Source organism: Epinephelus moara, chromosome 4 (assembly GCF_006386435.1).
Source record: "Epinephelus moara isolate mb chromosome 4, YSFRI_EMoa_1.0, whole genome shotgun sequence".
NCBI classification, from domain to species: domain Eukaryota; kingdom Metazoa; phylum Chordata; class Actinopteri; order Perciformes; family Serranidae; genus Epinephelus; species Epinephelus moara.
The window spans coordinates 39,971,484-39,986,050 of NC_065509.1; the positions used below are offsets into that span (position 1 = coordinate 39,971,484).

General features: G+C 42.5%; 2 protein-coding genes across 4 annotated transcripts in view; one reads left to right on the forward strand and one right to left on the reverse strand.

The window, feature by feature from the left end:
* Positions 1-5: 5 nt before the first annotated feature.
* On the reverse strand, positions 6-11,617 carry elp1 (elongator acetyltransferase complex subunit 1). Its single transcript, XM_050042806.1, has 36 exons — positions 11,521-11,617; positions 10,469-10,656; positions 10,144-10,296; positions 9,890-9,971; positions 9,356-9,436; positions 9,153-9,238; positions 8,867-9,057; positions 8,620-8,743; positions 8,396-8,489; positions 7,917-8,147; positions 7,666-7,836; positions 7,202-7,289; positions 6,930-7,085; positions 6,687-6,793; positions 6,458-6,561; positions 6,311-6,364; positions 6,106-6,211; positions 5,901-6,016; positions 5,678-5,751; positions 5,421-5,499; positions 5,129-5,208; positions 4,891-5,028; positions 4,561-4,646; positions 4,305-4,453; positions 3,620-3,743; positions 3,355-3,452; positions 2,569-2,770; positions 2,371-2,432; positions 2,214-2,276; positions 2,061-2,121; positions 1,827-1,940; positions 1,382-1,481; positions 985-1,112; positions 529-680; positions 258-336; positions 6-158 (listed from the first exon to the last, which is right to left on the reverse strand). Exons 2-36 carry the CDS (start codon positions 10,616-10,618, stop codon positions 91-93), a joined length of 3,951 nt encoding a protein of 1,316 aa, XP_049898763.1. The 5' UTR covers positions 10,619-10,656; positions 11,521-11,617; the 3' UTR covers positions 6-90.
* Positions 11,618-13,636: 2,019 nt separating this feature from the next.
* The window catches only part of arhgef37 (Rho guanine nucleotide exchange factor (GEF) 37), a 76,392-nt gene continuing 75,461 nt past the window's right edge, over positions 13,637-14,567 (forward strand). For all 3 annotated transcript variants that reach the window (XR_007569816.1, XR_007569817.1, XM_050042816.1), the window contains exon 1: positions 13,637-13,740. The gene's annotated coding sequence lies outside the window, so the exon portion shown is untranslated. The remainder of the gene's footprint in view (positions 13,741-14,567) is intronic.

Genomic DNA, 14,567 nt, shown 5'->3' on the forward strand with positions numbered 1-14,567 from the left:
ACACATCTGGTGTGTACACATCAACTGAATCTTTATTACATAATTACCATTTGACTTTACAGTTAGAAAAACAATAAAAACAGAACTAGTTTATGTGAGCACAGCGAGCTTCCACTTGACTCCATTTCTCATCTTCGGTGGTGTCAGGACCTCAGCGGCTGCAAAGAAAAAAATAATGACATGAGATGTGCAGACACTGACCTGTGAGTGTTTGTGAACAACAAGGTCAAGAAAATAAGACGTTTAACACTATGAACCTTGCTGTGATGCTGCAGGTCTCTGCTGCTGCTGGAAAGACGCCATGATGCTGTTTGCGGTCGAGTTTGGTCCAGTGAGCTGGAAAGTAAGAATGAGACCACGGTTACTTCAGAAATACCAAAAAAGTAGAAAGAATATTTAAAAACCAAAAATAATACGAATGATTTTTCTCGTTTGTCAGTTTGTCCGAACAAATCCATCAGCAGTAAAACAACCAGACATACAATTAGATTAAACCAAATATGAGTGACAATATGGCATTATATCTACCGGAGCTTGGTTATTCTGGAGGCCTTCAGGCCACACTTCAGACACTGCCCCCTCCATCGTCTGCAGAGCCTCCTCGTAGGCCAGCTGCAGTTTCTCCGCCTGTTTGTCAAACTGGAACAGCACCAGGGCCTTCAGCAGGCTGTGAACTTCCTCTGCAGGACGGACAAGCAAATGGTTCAGAGTAATTTAGATTTTTTTTTTTAGTGCATGCTGATTAAGTGCTTCTTCAGAATAAGACCGCATTTCCCATCATCCCTGGTTGCTCCCTACTGTTTTACTGCCATCTCTAAGATGTAAACAACAAAACTGTGGTCGTTTTTCCACAAGCAGATGCAACTTAAACCGACTTAAACGGCCAATCAAACACAGATGGTCTCAACATTATTAAAATATGAAGTAAATCTAAATGATGAAGAGCCTTTCTCTGTGTGTGTGTGTGTGTGTGTGTGTGTGTACCTCTCATCTTGTCCACAGAGGTGAGGATTTCACCCAGAGCGTACATCAGCGCTCTGTCCTCCATCGGGCTTCCCTCCTTCAGACTCAACTTCTTCCTCTCTGCTTTCCGTCGGTTCTTTGACGATCTCCTGCGGGCAGAGAGTCAACATTAAAGCTGGAGTGTAGAACATTTGTCTCCCCCTTCTGGCAGTGAGCGCAATTACACAAACATGCTTATGACGCATGGCTGCAGTTTAGCTTGCTGCATCTCCCTCACTTAGAGGAATGCTCTCAACTCCAGATTTAAACAAACCAGCAACCAAAATTTTAATAATGTATCACATGAACAACACTTTACAATGTGAAAATCACGGGAATATGACAGGAATCTTTAGGTGTGTGTTTGTGTTTGTCTTACGAGGAGATTCGTGAGTTGCTCTGAGAGTATTTGGATCCGGTCATCACACTGCTGGCTTCAGAGTAAAGCTCAGCATCAGGACAGTCTGGACCATCCTCATCTGATGAAGAGGAACAGAGAGGGTTACTGCACAGTATTTCCTCTACTTAATTCCTTTTCAGGTGTCTCTTTAGACCTGTGTGCTCTACAAAACGAGCCTGCTGTAGCTACATTTCGGTGGTAATATTACTGGAACATATTGATCAAACAGAAAAGACTGGTCCGAGAAATGTTTGTGAATGTTTTGACCTTTTTTGTCTTGGAAAAAACTAATTTGATAATATAAAATACTAAAAAATTTTGCAACGTTAACAGGAACAGATGACCTAAAATCATCAAAGACATGTTCAAATCAAACATGTCAGCTCAGATTCTGTACGTCCTGTCAAATCTGCCTCATCCTCACCCAGCATGTCCAGTCTGGCCTTCTCCTTCTGCTCTCGAACCACAGCCAGCCGGGTTCTGTGCCGTGTGAACGTCGCTACCTGGGCCTCCAGGAAAGCGGTCTGGGTGCTGACAGCTGACACAAGACAACATCATAACTAGACAACAACTCAGTGAGACATTATCACAAGACAAAGTGTTTTATTTTTCCCTTCTTTCATCCCTCATCTGGTCTGGAATAAACAGTGATGTTTACCTTCCAACAGAGCAGGTTTGAGGTTGGTTTCAGTGATGTCCTGTCTGTTGTGCATGTAAATCTGAAGCAGACAGAATATCTCATGGTGACGTCCAAAATAAATACATGAATACACAGAAGTAAGAAAAAGGAAATGTTAATCCTTTTACTGACCAGTCGGAGCGCCTCCTCCCAGACTGAACCAGTGATCAGAGCCAAGATGGCCTCCTCGCAGTCCTATCGGAAAAAAAGAGAGAGAATGTTTTGAATAAGTAAGTGGCGTCATCAGAAGTCATGTTGTGCAGCAGCTTCTTGATGTGGAGGCTCTTACTTTGGCGTACTGGTCCAGCAGCAGAGCAGCGTCTGAGTACCGTCGCTGTTCAGTCAGCTTCTCTACAAGAGTAGGAAAAAACACTTAGGATTTAGATGCTCTGACACCCTGGTGTGGAACTGCACCATGTCTGACCAGCTGACTGTCTACCTGTCCGTCAACTTGCATCCTAATCTATCGACCTGTTGTTATGGTTACCTGCCAGGTCCCGGGCCAGCAGAGCTAACTGGTCGGGCGGTAGTGGGATTTGCTGCGCCACACAGATGGCGTTTCTCCAACTGGAGCTGCTGGCGAATGCCTGCAGGGCGCTGACGGGCTCTCCACATCGCCATAGCAACAGGCCAGCCTGCTCCGCCTGTTGCTGCTCCATCAGGTGCTCGGCATAAGCACAGCTCAGGACCTAGAGGTCAAAGTTCAGGTGTTAAACTTTGCTTAGAAGATAATTTAACAAAAAAGTGAATCTGAAAACTGGATAAAAGTGTTTTGCAAATATATAACCACACGTGCATATCCAACCACTGAGGCCTGGGATTGTCACATGTAGCTACATGACTGTGACTGTTTTTTTTTTTGTTTTTTTTTTAATCTTACTAGAATTATGAGTAAATATTTACACTATTAAAATGCCAAAAATCATGACAATAGCCCCACAAGTTGATGAAGCCAAACTGACGGCTTTATGGTGCGTTCACGTTGTGCTGGAAAGTCAGAATTTCCAAGTTTCCATTTGGAAACTTCACCTTAAACGCCCCCTAAAGTCAGATTTCTGACTCAGAAAGTCAGAGGATCCTCCCCAACCCCGATCTCAAAATCCAATATGGCTGTGCATCAGTAGTGACAGCTGTCGTAATACACTGTTTATTAGTACTTATGTGTTTTTTTGTGCCTCAAATAAACAGCTGTACACACAGTCCTGTATCACATCCTGTCACAGAAGTACCGTCTGACTTCTGTCTGTGGACTGAGCTGTATTTGTTTTTGTACCTTGTAGTGAGCATTGTCTGCTGCGTACAGTCGCAGAGCTTCACTGTAAAGTTTCTGCTCCTTCACGAGCTGCAAAGCTTCAGAGAAATGTTCCTCACCTGAGCACAGAGCACAACACAGATTAGGTCACAGTGAACTGTAAAACAGTCTGTCCAGATATCAAACAGTTCCACATTTCAGTAGCTCCATTATGTGAAAGTTGTCGAGTTGGGAATCTCTCCTGATAAAACAGAACAGCGGTGAAACAGGCGACATTCAGACTGACCACACTTGCTGAGGTGATGCAGGGCCTTCCTGTAGCGCTTCAGGTGCTTGTCGATGGTGTAGCGCTGGTAGTTTGGCTCCAGGCTCTTGAGCATGTTCAAGAAGGGAAGGTACTCTTTGGGGTCCTGCAGGGATTGTGAATGAAAATTAACTGATACATACTTTGTTATATAATGAGTGTAAAAAATAATGAATGGGTTTTTGGTTGTCTGGAATGTTGGAAATCCATTTTGATATTCTGGAAATGGAAAAAAGAAAACCATACGCAACCCATGGGTTATCTGAACCAATTCCATGTTTTGTTCTCTTCATATCCTACATATCTTGTTTCTCCAATTTTTAAATTTCCATGTATACAACCTCCCATCCACTCAGCATGTGCACCATCAATTTACCTCCATTTAAAGTGTTTGTTTTTGTCACTGACAGGCTCGCATTATTATTCCATGTGTCTGACACATTATGGAAAGGATCCCTACAAAGACAGACCTTTTTGTTAAGGATTAGGATCCCAAAATCACCACCACCAAACACACCAGACTCTATTTAAATCCACTAAGTTACAGTGTTTGATAAACAGTGTCATGGTACTTTGGATTTAAATTTTTATTTGTGCTGCAAAGCACTTTGAAACTTTAGTGAGTCAAGTAAAGCAAGAAGACACTCTCTCATCTGCAGTCTCGTACCTTCTGGGATTTCTCGGCCACCATGAGCACCAGATCAAAGTCGTACGTTCCCAGAGAGTGTTCGTACAGGTCGTTGACGTTGACGAGGAAGAGGAGGTACTTTAATGCCTCTTCAGGGCTCACAGCACCGGGAGCTTCAGGAGGGTTCACTGGACAAATACACAAACACAGCTCACAATAATGAACTGAAAAAATAATCTGCTCCCAATATCTTCTCAGACAATTCAGTTAAGTTTTATCACAAACTGCAGCTCACCTCGAAGCTCATGGACTTTCTGCAGAGCGATCTCCAGCTCTGGAACTGTCTTCTTCACATGAGTCGTCAGTATGGACAGAAAGAACCTGGAAGGTTGACAACAACATTGTTTTATAACCCTCTACTGCTCTATATCTGCTGTAAGACTGACAGCACAATTATAGCTTAAACACTGCAGAGATGTTTTAAAGAATATGTCTTCAAAGGGCTTGTCCAAGTGCAAAATTCGCTGGACAACAATCCTTTGTTAGCACCAGACATTGCAAATATTTCAACCTAAACATTAAGATACTAAGCAGATGTTTCTAAATCAATTTCAGCATCACTGACTTGTTTTGATCCTTTGATTCCATGGCGCTCCGCAAAGCATCACAAACTACATCCACCTTCTTCTGCCCAGAAGCAGGCTGGGTCTGGACCGGGCTGCTCTCATGGCGGGGGTACATGGTGCTGGTCGTATTCTCCTCCCTGAATGCCAAAGGGAAAAAATAGCCAAATGAATGAGGAAAATACCTGTTGAGGTGTTTTTTTTTTTCCTTAACTGAAAATCTGCTCCAGCAGGTCTTACTTGAGCTCAGTGAGGAAGAGGTTGATGTGGTTGATGGAGTTGAGCTGTGTGATGAAGGTCTCTATGTTCTCCAAGAAAACCTGCGGGAAGAGATGGACAGTGAAGATGACAAGTCAGACACATACATGGCCTCAGTGTTTGGTTTTAGGCTTTAATCTTTATCAATGCACTGCCTTCATGATTAAGAACAGGTCAGAATCCTAAAAATATTCAAGCAAAAATAATAAACTGCAGGCTGTTGACAAAATAAAAGGTGCGATGAACAAAACTACATGTTAAACCTTTTATGTACCTTTGGGTTGTGGTCATAAATGAGGTTCAGGTTGATCCTCAGCTTCCTCATACACTCGAAAGAGTCTCTGAACCTCAAACTGAAAAAGACAAAACAGGTTTAACACTCAGACACAGTATGGGATGATTCAAACACACTCTGCTTCCAGTCTTAAATATGAGGCTACAAATCATTTGCATAACGTCACGAGGATGAAGTGACCCTCAACACATCTTGTAAGAAACAAGCAGGTGATGATGGATGAAGATCAAACTCACCTGTCTAACCACGTCCTGAGCTGAGCCAACACCAGCGCTCGATGATGAACGGTCTCCAGGTTCCCACGCGGCATCTGGATTAATCAAAATTAATCACAGAATTCATAACTCTAAATTTGTCATTTTTCATAATAAAAATGTTAGAAATGTGTGCATCTGGATCTCGGATTCAGACAATGGTCATAGACAGTATCATCTGCATGTCTGTGTGTGTTAAACTGACCTGCAGAATCACTCTGGTGTCTTGCGGTACCACGGTGACGATCCTGGATCCTCTCTCCACCCGCCGCAGCGTTTCATCATTCTGACCTCCGTCTGAGGCCAAGGCTGCCTGCAGCTCTGCAGGGTCAAAGGTCATTCAACTCAGAACAGATGCACACTATGGACCTCTGTGTGTGTGTTTGTGTGTGTGTGTGTCTCCATCCTACCTTTGACACTGAGTGTGCTCAGTTGGAGGCAGCGGCAGGTGTGGGAGTGTGTGGTGATGAGGAGGAAGTCGTTGCAAACAGCGAAGGAGGAAATATTGGAGGCCAGCTGAGAAAAAATGCAAACACGAATGAACACATTTCACACAGCAAAGCAGTCTGCGATGAGCAAATTAAAACAGCTGGTAAAATAAAGGTGTCATCATACCTCTGTGTCTCCAGCGTACAGGTGGGATCTGTCCGTCAGGCCGAGTAGATATTCCTGAGGACACAGAAAGCAAAAAGAAACATAAATTAAAGCCTGTAGACATGGCCTCACTTATATTTAGTCATGTTATTAAGTATGTGTTTCTACCTCTCCACTGATGCTGCAGAGGGCCGTCTGAACGCAGGGAACAGGGAAGTTGATGCTACATCCGCTGGAGTCACGCCAATCCTCCACTGACGGCTCAGGACAATCTATACATTTTATTGACAAATCGTTTAAAGAATATTTTTATATGCATTTAGATCTAAATATACAGCAGAACGTAACTTCATAAAACCTGTAATTCAGCAGCAGAAGAAGAGTGTTGGTGACCTACCCCAGCTCAGCTTCCTGATCTGTCCATCCTCCAGCTGTAGGGCCACAGTGCCAGTCTGAGAGCAGTGAACCATACTGACCACGACACCGTCCACCTCCATCTCAGACCTGAAACATACAAACACTGAGCTGAGTCCTGACTTTCAACACAGCTGTGTAATAATCCAACTGAATGCAATGCAGTTCAGTTTATTAGTAAGCTGAACAGGATGATGACTAGTGCTGCCACCTCAGCCATACTGACCTGACAGTGAGTGTGTCATCAGCATCATGTGCGGGGTGGAACATCATCAGGGTGGAGGATGTTGGCAGCAGACCGGAGCTCACACATACAAACAGCTCGTCCTTCAGCCACAGCAGCTGCCGCAGGGCCAGAGGCTCCTCCTGGAGAGCCGTCACTCTGCAGGAACATCAGAGGAACAGGAGAGATCACAGAGGGACGAAAGAAACACAACAGAAAACAACGAGCATCTCAAGTGCACATTGGCAGGAAACTGCAGCACTGCAGGCCGTTACCTGAAGGTTTTCTGGAGCACCAGATGTTGAGACATTATCCTGAACCCATCTGCTGTTTTATCAGCCTGCTTTCCTGAATCTAGAGCGACTGGTGGGTGAAGAACAAACAGATCAGAATAATATCCAGACTCAAACACAAATAGATACATATCAGTGTTAATGTCATTTTAAAACACATTAAGAAAATACTAGATGTGAGCTTCAGCCCAGACTTTGTTATGTGCAGCATCTGTGTCCCTCAATACCCAAGATCCCTTAGGGTGCTTTATTTTTATGCTAACATGTCTCCTCGCTTCCCTCACTCACATCTCTTCCTCATGTCTTAGCTCCTCCTTGTGAGGATGTGAGATACAAGGTAAAGACATGCAGGATACACCTGTGTTTCCTCACTAAGCTCCTCCAGAATCTTCCTCCTTGCTCCTCATGATTTCTGTCTATGTTATGGCACACACTGTAAAACCCACCTTGGCTGTAGACTGAGATCTGTCCGTCAGAAGTCAAGGCTGCCAGCTGATTGGTCCGCTGAGGTTGGCAGAGGAAGGTCACCTGGTTGACCGGTGAGGCCAGCTGGAGCTCAAATGAACACATGGGAGGAGGAACCACACACTGCCTGAAGTTTGTCACCAGGATTTTATCTGAGGGGGATTAAATAAATATTAACACCATGTTGGAGTCATGATACAGTCCCATGTCCTCTTGTCTCATTGGCTCTCACCTCCATCAATCACGGCCACGTTGGCGTTGTCGGTGTTGTCCAACCCCAGGCTCCTCTCGGTCGTCCAGCCCCAGTCGTAGGTGATGCTGGTCCAGCCGCGGGTCACCACGTGGAGCCTGAGGGCGCGCTCAGGGTCCCAGCAGACACAGACCGGAGCCTTCTGAGAGTCTCTGCCAAAGTCCAGACTCTGCTTCAGATACCAGTGGTAGTTTCCCACCACCCACAGCTGGACTGCAGAAGAACACGTATACATTTAATTCATATATATTTATTTATTTAATTCATTCATGCATTTATTCATGATTTAAGCTATTTTTTTGTATTTTCAGTGACATTATAATAAATTGCAAACTTCTGTGAGCAAGCTTTTTGGATTTTAATACTTGTCAGGCAATAATTTCAGTCACAGATGTGGTGCAACATGTTTAATATGACACTGATTGTCCTGAGGGAGCGGCTACAACTTTGGCTGAACTCACTGTAAGTGTTGACCTGTTGGTCTTCTCCAGCTGTCATGTCCTCCAACCACACCGCTAAGACAGTGGAGTCACTGTTCCACAGCAAATCCTTCACCTGAAACACACACACAAAAATCAATCAAGAGTTTTATTGTGTTTCTGAGAAATAAAAATCACAAACTGGAAATAAATATTTGATATTTTCAAAATCATATGTGAGTCAGGTTTGGCTGAGAGTTCAGTACCTTGGCCTGGTCTTTGCTGAATGGGAGGGTGAAGTCTCCGTGAAGCAGTCCGTTCTTCTCCATGAAAACCACACTGTGCTTGTTGGGATGACGCTGAGTGCTCGCTATCAGGCTCCCTGAGGGTCTGAAACACAAAGAAAAGATTTAGCTTTCACACATTACACAGTCCTCTACATGAAAAAGAGCAGGAACTAAATTACCAGTACAACTTTAATGAAATGATAGAAAACAGCTTTAGGACTCTCACTTCCAGCACAGCGCCTGCTCCAGGCCGTTGATGATCTCGCTGGTGGCCTGCAGGACGCCCTCTCTGTTCCAGACCCGAACCTTCCTGGCTCCAGTCTGAGGACAGACGGCACTGACGGCAAACAGCTGACCATCACCTCGCCACGTCACCCGTGGCCTGCGGTCATCCCAGGCTGCAGCCGGCTGCACCTCCTGTGGATGTTTATGAATACTTTCACATTAGACAAAGTTCTTAGAAATGTTCAACCATTCTTTAAGATATGGTGTTTCTGTAGTTGAACACTGACCTGGTTCTTCCTCTGTGCTGCCTGTTTCCCCTCTGAGCCGTGGAACTGAGTCTCCTTCTTCCCCCAGCCCACTGTGATGAACTTCCCTGCAGAAAACACAACATACAGTATGTAAAGTATTGTTATTTAGCCATGTTACAAATATTTCTGTTCTCAGGTTAGGAGCCACTGCTCTAAACAGAGTCCATTAGGAACTACTGTACCTTCACCAAAGTCATCCTGGTGGATCTCGACCTCAGTGATTGGCTCGAAGTCTTTGGTCATCATGATGATGGTTTCCTGACCTGTGAGCACAAGTTATTATTGTTTTATTCATTTGTAACACTGTTTAATATGTTTAACAAAAATTATGTAACAAAGCATTGTAACTATGGTGATATACTTATATCTAAAACAACAGGGTACCTTGACTATGTTTTATATTTAAAACTGAAACTTTTGTTCACCTTTGATGATTTCCAAACAGCGAAATGGTGCCACCTTAAAAATTCTAAACTACTGATAACGGCCTCTGCTTTATAAAAGTTTAGACAACTGGCCTTTAGCTCATAAGAACAGACTTGTATCTTAATATTTTTGCTGCTTTGTTGTGTGTGCAATGACACAGAGATCGACTGACAAGAGACTGACGCCACTGAGAGCTCTCTGTCTGATGATTTAAAGCATTAAATTTTAGGTGGAAGCTGAATTAACATGTTTACAAATAATATGTTTTTGACATAGTGTAACATACTGACCAGTCGTGAGAGCGACAAGCTCTTCATCAGGACTCCAACTCATCGAGGTTAGGCCGCTGTCCACGCTGCCAACACACTCTAACTGTGGAACATGATCACAGAAACTTTGTGAGAACTCTTGTTGATGTAATTCATTCCCTTGCCTCTTATATTACCCTTAACTTAAAGCCAACTCTTAACAGCCACACAGACATTTGAAGACATGACGGCTGAAAAAGAAACTCCTAACTTTCCAACTGTTCTGTGCTGCTCACCTGGCAGGTGTTGAAGTTGAAGAGGACGACATCACCACCAGCTGTGGCCAAACATGCCGACTCGAGTTCAGCCAGGTCCTGCAGGCCGACTACTGTCCCGCTGCCGTCCTCTGGGAGGAAACCCTCAGCTGTCAGCGAGGCCTCACTGACCACCTGCACAACCAAACAGAGGAAAGGTGATTTCTCATTGAAATGCTGCACTTTTCCTTTACTACTTTTTAAAATTGGAATGGAATATAAATAGAACCTACAAAGTCATGAGCACCGTCATCTAAGCATAATCTTTGCTCTCATTAACCAGACAAGCACATCATCACTAGCTCACCTGGCCAGTTCGTGGGTCGTACTCTGTGATGGAGTAGTGAGAAGCGACCAGCAGTGAGCCGGTGTCAGCCCGCACAGATGAACACTGCGGGGAGCCTGGACCCTGAAGCTCTGAGCTCCGAAGGCTCTTCAGCAGCTTCAAGTTCCGCATTTTGCCTCAGGAGTGTGGAGCCAAAGACTGCAAAACACCTGAAACAGCAAAAATGAAACATGTTTATTACTGAAACCACATCAGTACAGTATCATCACAGTGATGAAAACACCAGCAATCTTTCTGAGGTTTTAGGGAGCGTAAAACGTCCAATTTGGTATCTATATTGGCTTTTGAACAGTGCTGTACAAATAAAGTTTATTAAAGTTTCTTCTGTGTGGCTGCTGTCAATGATTAATGAAATGTTTGCCTCTTTATCAAGTAAGCATTTATAGATTTGTGATTCACACATGTTAAAGGCTGTATGCTTTCCTCTGTTTCATGTGATTGCAGTTTTGATACTATGAGAATAAGATTAAACAGTTACAAGGCACCTCTGGACTTAGAAAACAGCCTACAGTCTGTTCCTTCGCTTTGTTTGTTGCCATCACAGCCACTATGCAACATGAATCCATTATCGGACACAACCATGTTAGACACTTTCTCACTGGAAACCCAAATTTGGGCAGCAACCAGTACCATCATATTACACACTAACATTTTATAGTCAGTTTAATGTTTGCTTTACCTGATCACAGTTAGCCTGTTACCTGAACCATGTATCTGTAACGTTACTCTTTAGCTGACATCCGTTTATAAATTCGCCGAAAGGAAACATAAACCTAACAGTACTTTGACAGTGTAAATAACTACATTGTTAGCAGTTTTACAAACCAAGCTGGTGACTGTAGAGAGAAAATCTTACCTAAGTTACAGGGTGTCCGAAAATGGAACTGGATGTGCTAGCTTACCTTTAAATTAGAATTAGCGACATGCTAATTAGCAGCGATATTTCCGCTAACCTGTCATAAAATGGCGGCTTTGAAGCGTCATGAAATCTCAAATAAATTGTAAAAACTCACCAAGACGAAACAGCCTGAAGTACTGAGAGCTTTTAAATGTCCTGCATCAACAACATCATGCATGTGGCGCTGTCAGACACATGACCTTTCACCTCTGACGCAGTTACCGGAGTCAGCGGCGGTGGCGCCCCCTGGCGGCCTGGAGGTATAATGAATTTCAAACAAAAATGAAATGTGACAAAAGGAAACCTGAACTTTATCCACTCTCTGTCTTTTATTTGCTAGTATCAGGACTTTATCTATTGATCCCCAGCAGGCAAATTCGATATATGATTATAGGGATGGGTAGATTATAAATTAAAACTTGAATGTAACTCATTATGCTTCACCTCAATAGAACTACTACTGCTACTACTAATAATAATAATAACAATTGTATTTCTATGTGAACAGCTCCATGTACATTGTGTATTTTGAGTTTATATTTCAGGCTCTACGTGCTCAGTTTTAGCATATATGTAATTCATGTGTACGGTTCCTTTCAGTATATCATCAAAGCATTGTGTGACGCATACATTTTCCCAAATATCGCTTTAAAAAATTAACACCCTTAAGTAGGTGCTGAATAATTCACATACTAATATTATATTCATATGTTCTGTGCAATTATATCTTTATTTTATTTTTCACATTATGCTTTAACATAGTGTGCCTGTATCAAGCAAACAGGTAGCATTCAGGGAACGTTCCCTGGATGTTACCTGGAGATTGACAAAAGACTTCAGTTATGCCTGCTTCAATCAAAGATATTATGCAGCACCTCAAACTGGAGAAACTCATATTGACGTTAAGAGGTTAAAGTTAAATATTCCATAAGACTTGGCCACCCTTCATTCAGTATGCACAGGCCTGGTGATAAGTATCCTTTGAACCCTTTGATATAATAACTAAGTAAAACCTATTGTGAGATGTCAATAATCATATATTTACTGTATGTGCCCAATTGTTATTTATGTGTGTCCGTTTGTAGCTTCAGAACTGCTTTTGTAATAGTTTATATAATTTGTATGCAGTATTCAGTGGTTGTTGACTAATGTACCAATAAACAGACATTTAAAAAATGTCAGTAATGTTCTCTTTTCCTGATGTACTGTACTCACTGTCTCAACGCTTCATCATCTTCAGAAGTCTCCTGTGACCTCACACAGTGTCATGATGATTAATATCCATAAGGTGGCGCTGAAGTCCAGAGCAAGGGAGTAAACACAGCCACTTATGAACCAGAAGTTGATCATATAGCCTGCACTTTAAACCTCACCTGATGACACCACCAAAGAAACCTCATGCCATCTTCAGGTCTTTGTGACTTTGTTTTTTGGGTAGTACAGGTTTTCTGCGGGTGCTCCCACTTTCTTAAAGCCATGCAGCAAAAGCTATTTGTTTTAATGTTTTACAATTAATGACACAACAAACACATAAATAAAAAAATATCTCTAATCTGTCATAGCTGTAAATATTCAAGTCAGTCTGAACTTCTGTTGATTCAGTGTCAGCTGGGTTAAAGGTTGTGTGGAAAATACAGAGAAAAGACTGTTGTTTTGCAAACATCTTTTTGAGAATGAAAGTTTGTTTTTGATACTTTAACTATGTTTTTCTGATAATGCCATTTGTAGCAAGTTTCTGTTTAAAAGATACAAAAAATGTAAGGATCACAATAAACAAGATGCAATAGTGCAAATAGGTAGGAGAAATAAGTTATATACATAATAAAAATGGCACACCTTAAAACATAACACTGTTCCTATGCCTGTATGGCATAGGAATAAAGGACATGTAATCATTCTGTACAAATTAGAAGATTTTTTATATATATATTTATATTATGATTTAATTTTTAATTTAATTTTAATTTAATTTAATTATATTATGATTTAGATAAATTAATTACGTTAGTATAAAATGATAATAGTAATAATACAATTATATAAATTAAATTATATAAATTTATATATGTATATATTTTTACACAGTTGCTGTGGTGAAATTAATCCGTTGAAAATGTTTTATTCGGCTTTTACTCTGAAAACAACACGGTTGCTCCTTTTCTGTGGCTTTTATTTTGTAAAGCAATGACCGGATGTCGTGTTCGTCTGTGTCATCGCGAGCTGACAGGCTGCTGACATGACAACAGGTGAACGAGAGTTCGATGTCAGAAACGCTGAGGAAGCCGAGGACAGCAGGGCGGGATGAGAGACGCGATGAGAGGACGGAGACAGACAGGTAAATGTTGTATTATATTTCTTTGTTCTCTGACATGTCTGTGACCAAACACACGGCAGCAGACACACACCGTTACCACACTGTCTCTAACCAAACCCGGGTCTTACCCTCTTTTCTTCCCGCTCTGCCGCAGTTTGCTAACGACATGTTGTAAGTCATCCTACAGACATGTTTAACGTTACTGTGATACAGAGCTGAAAGCGGACACAGATGCTTCAAGGGGAAAACTCAAAGTATCGTCCGGTTTCCGCCCACAGTGCGTCTCATTCATGGTGAAATCAAAACAAGCGTGCTGCCTGCTGTCAGACATGACTGCCCACAATAACACAATGCTGCTCATCTGTGTGGGGACATCTGTCATTGACACCAGGGGCTGCTGGAAGGTAAAAATGATTCCTGTAACCTGTCAGCCTCCTGCACCTGGAGCTATGGCTGTCACTTACCTGCCACTTTATTAGGTACACCTGTTCAAGTGCTGGTTAATCCACATAGCTAATCAGCCAATCATGTGGCAGCAACTCAATGCATTTAGTCATGTAGACATGATGAACACACAACCATCTCTAGGGTTTACAGAGGATGGTCCCAAAAAGAGAAAATATCCAGTGAGCCAAAATGCCTTGTTGATGCCAGAGGTCAGAGAATGGCCAGACCGGTTCAAGATGATAGAAAGGCAACAGGAAGTCAAATAAGCACTGGTTCCAACCAAGGTCTGCAGAAGACCATCTCTGAAGCAACAACACCTTGTCCAACCTTGAAGCAGATGGGCTACAGCAGCAGAAGACCACACCAGGTGCCACTCCTGTCAGCTAACAACAGGAAACTGA

Bases quoted from the DNA above. Each gene is read 5' to 3' on its own strand.
- elp1 (XM_050042806.1), bottom strand. From the start codon at position 10,618: ATGCGGAACTTGAAGCTGCTGAAGAGCCTTCGGAGCTCAGAGCTTCAG. The intron at 6,365-6,457 runs GTAGAAACACAT...CTGTGTCCTCAG, and splicing joins TCTGCAGCATCAGTGGAGAG to GAATATCTACTCGGCCTGAC. The intron at 5,209-5,420 runs GTACATAAAAGG...CTCTTCCCGCAG, and splicing joins TTTATGACCACAACCCAAAG to GTTTTCTTGGAGAACATAGA.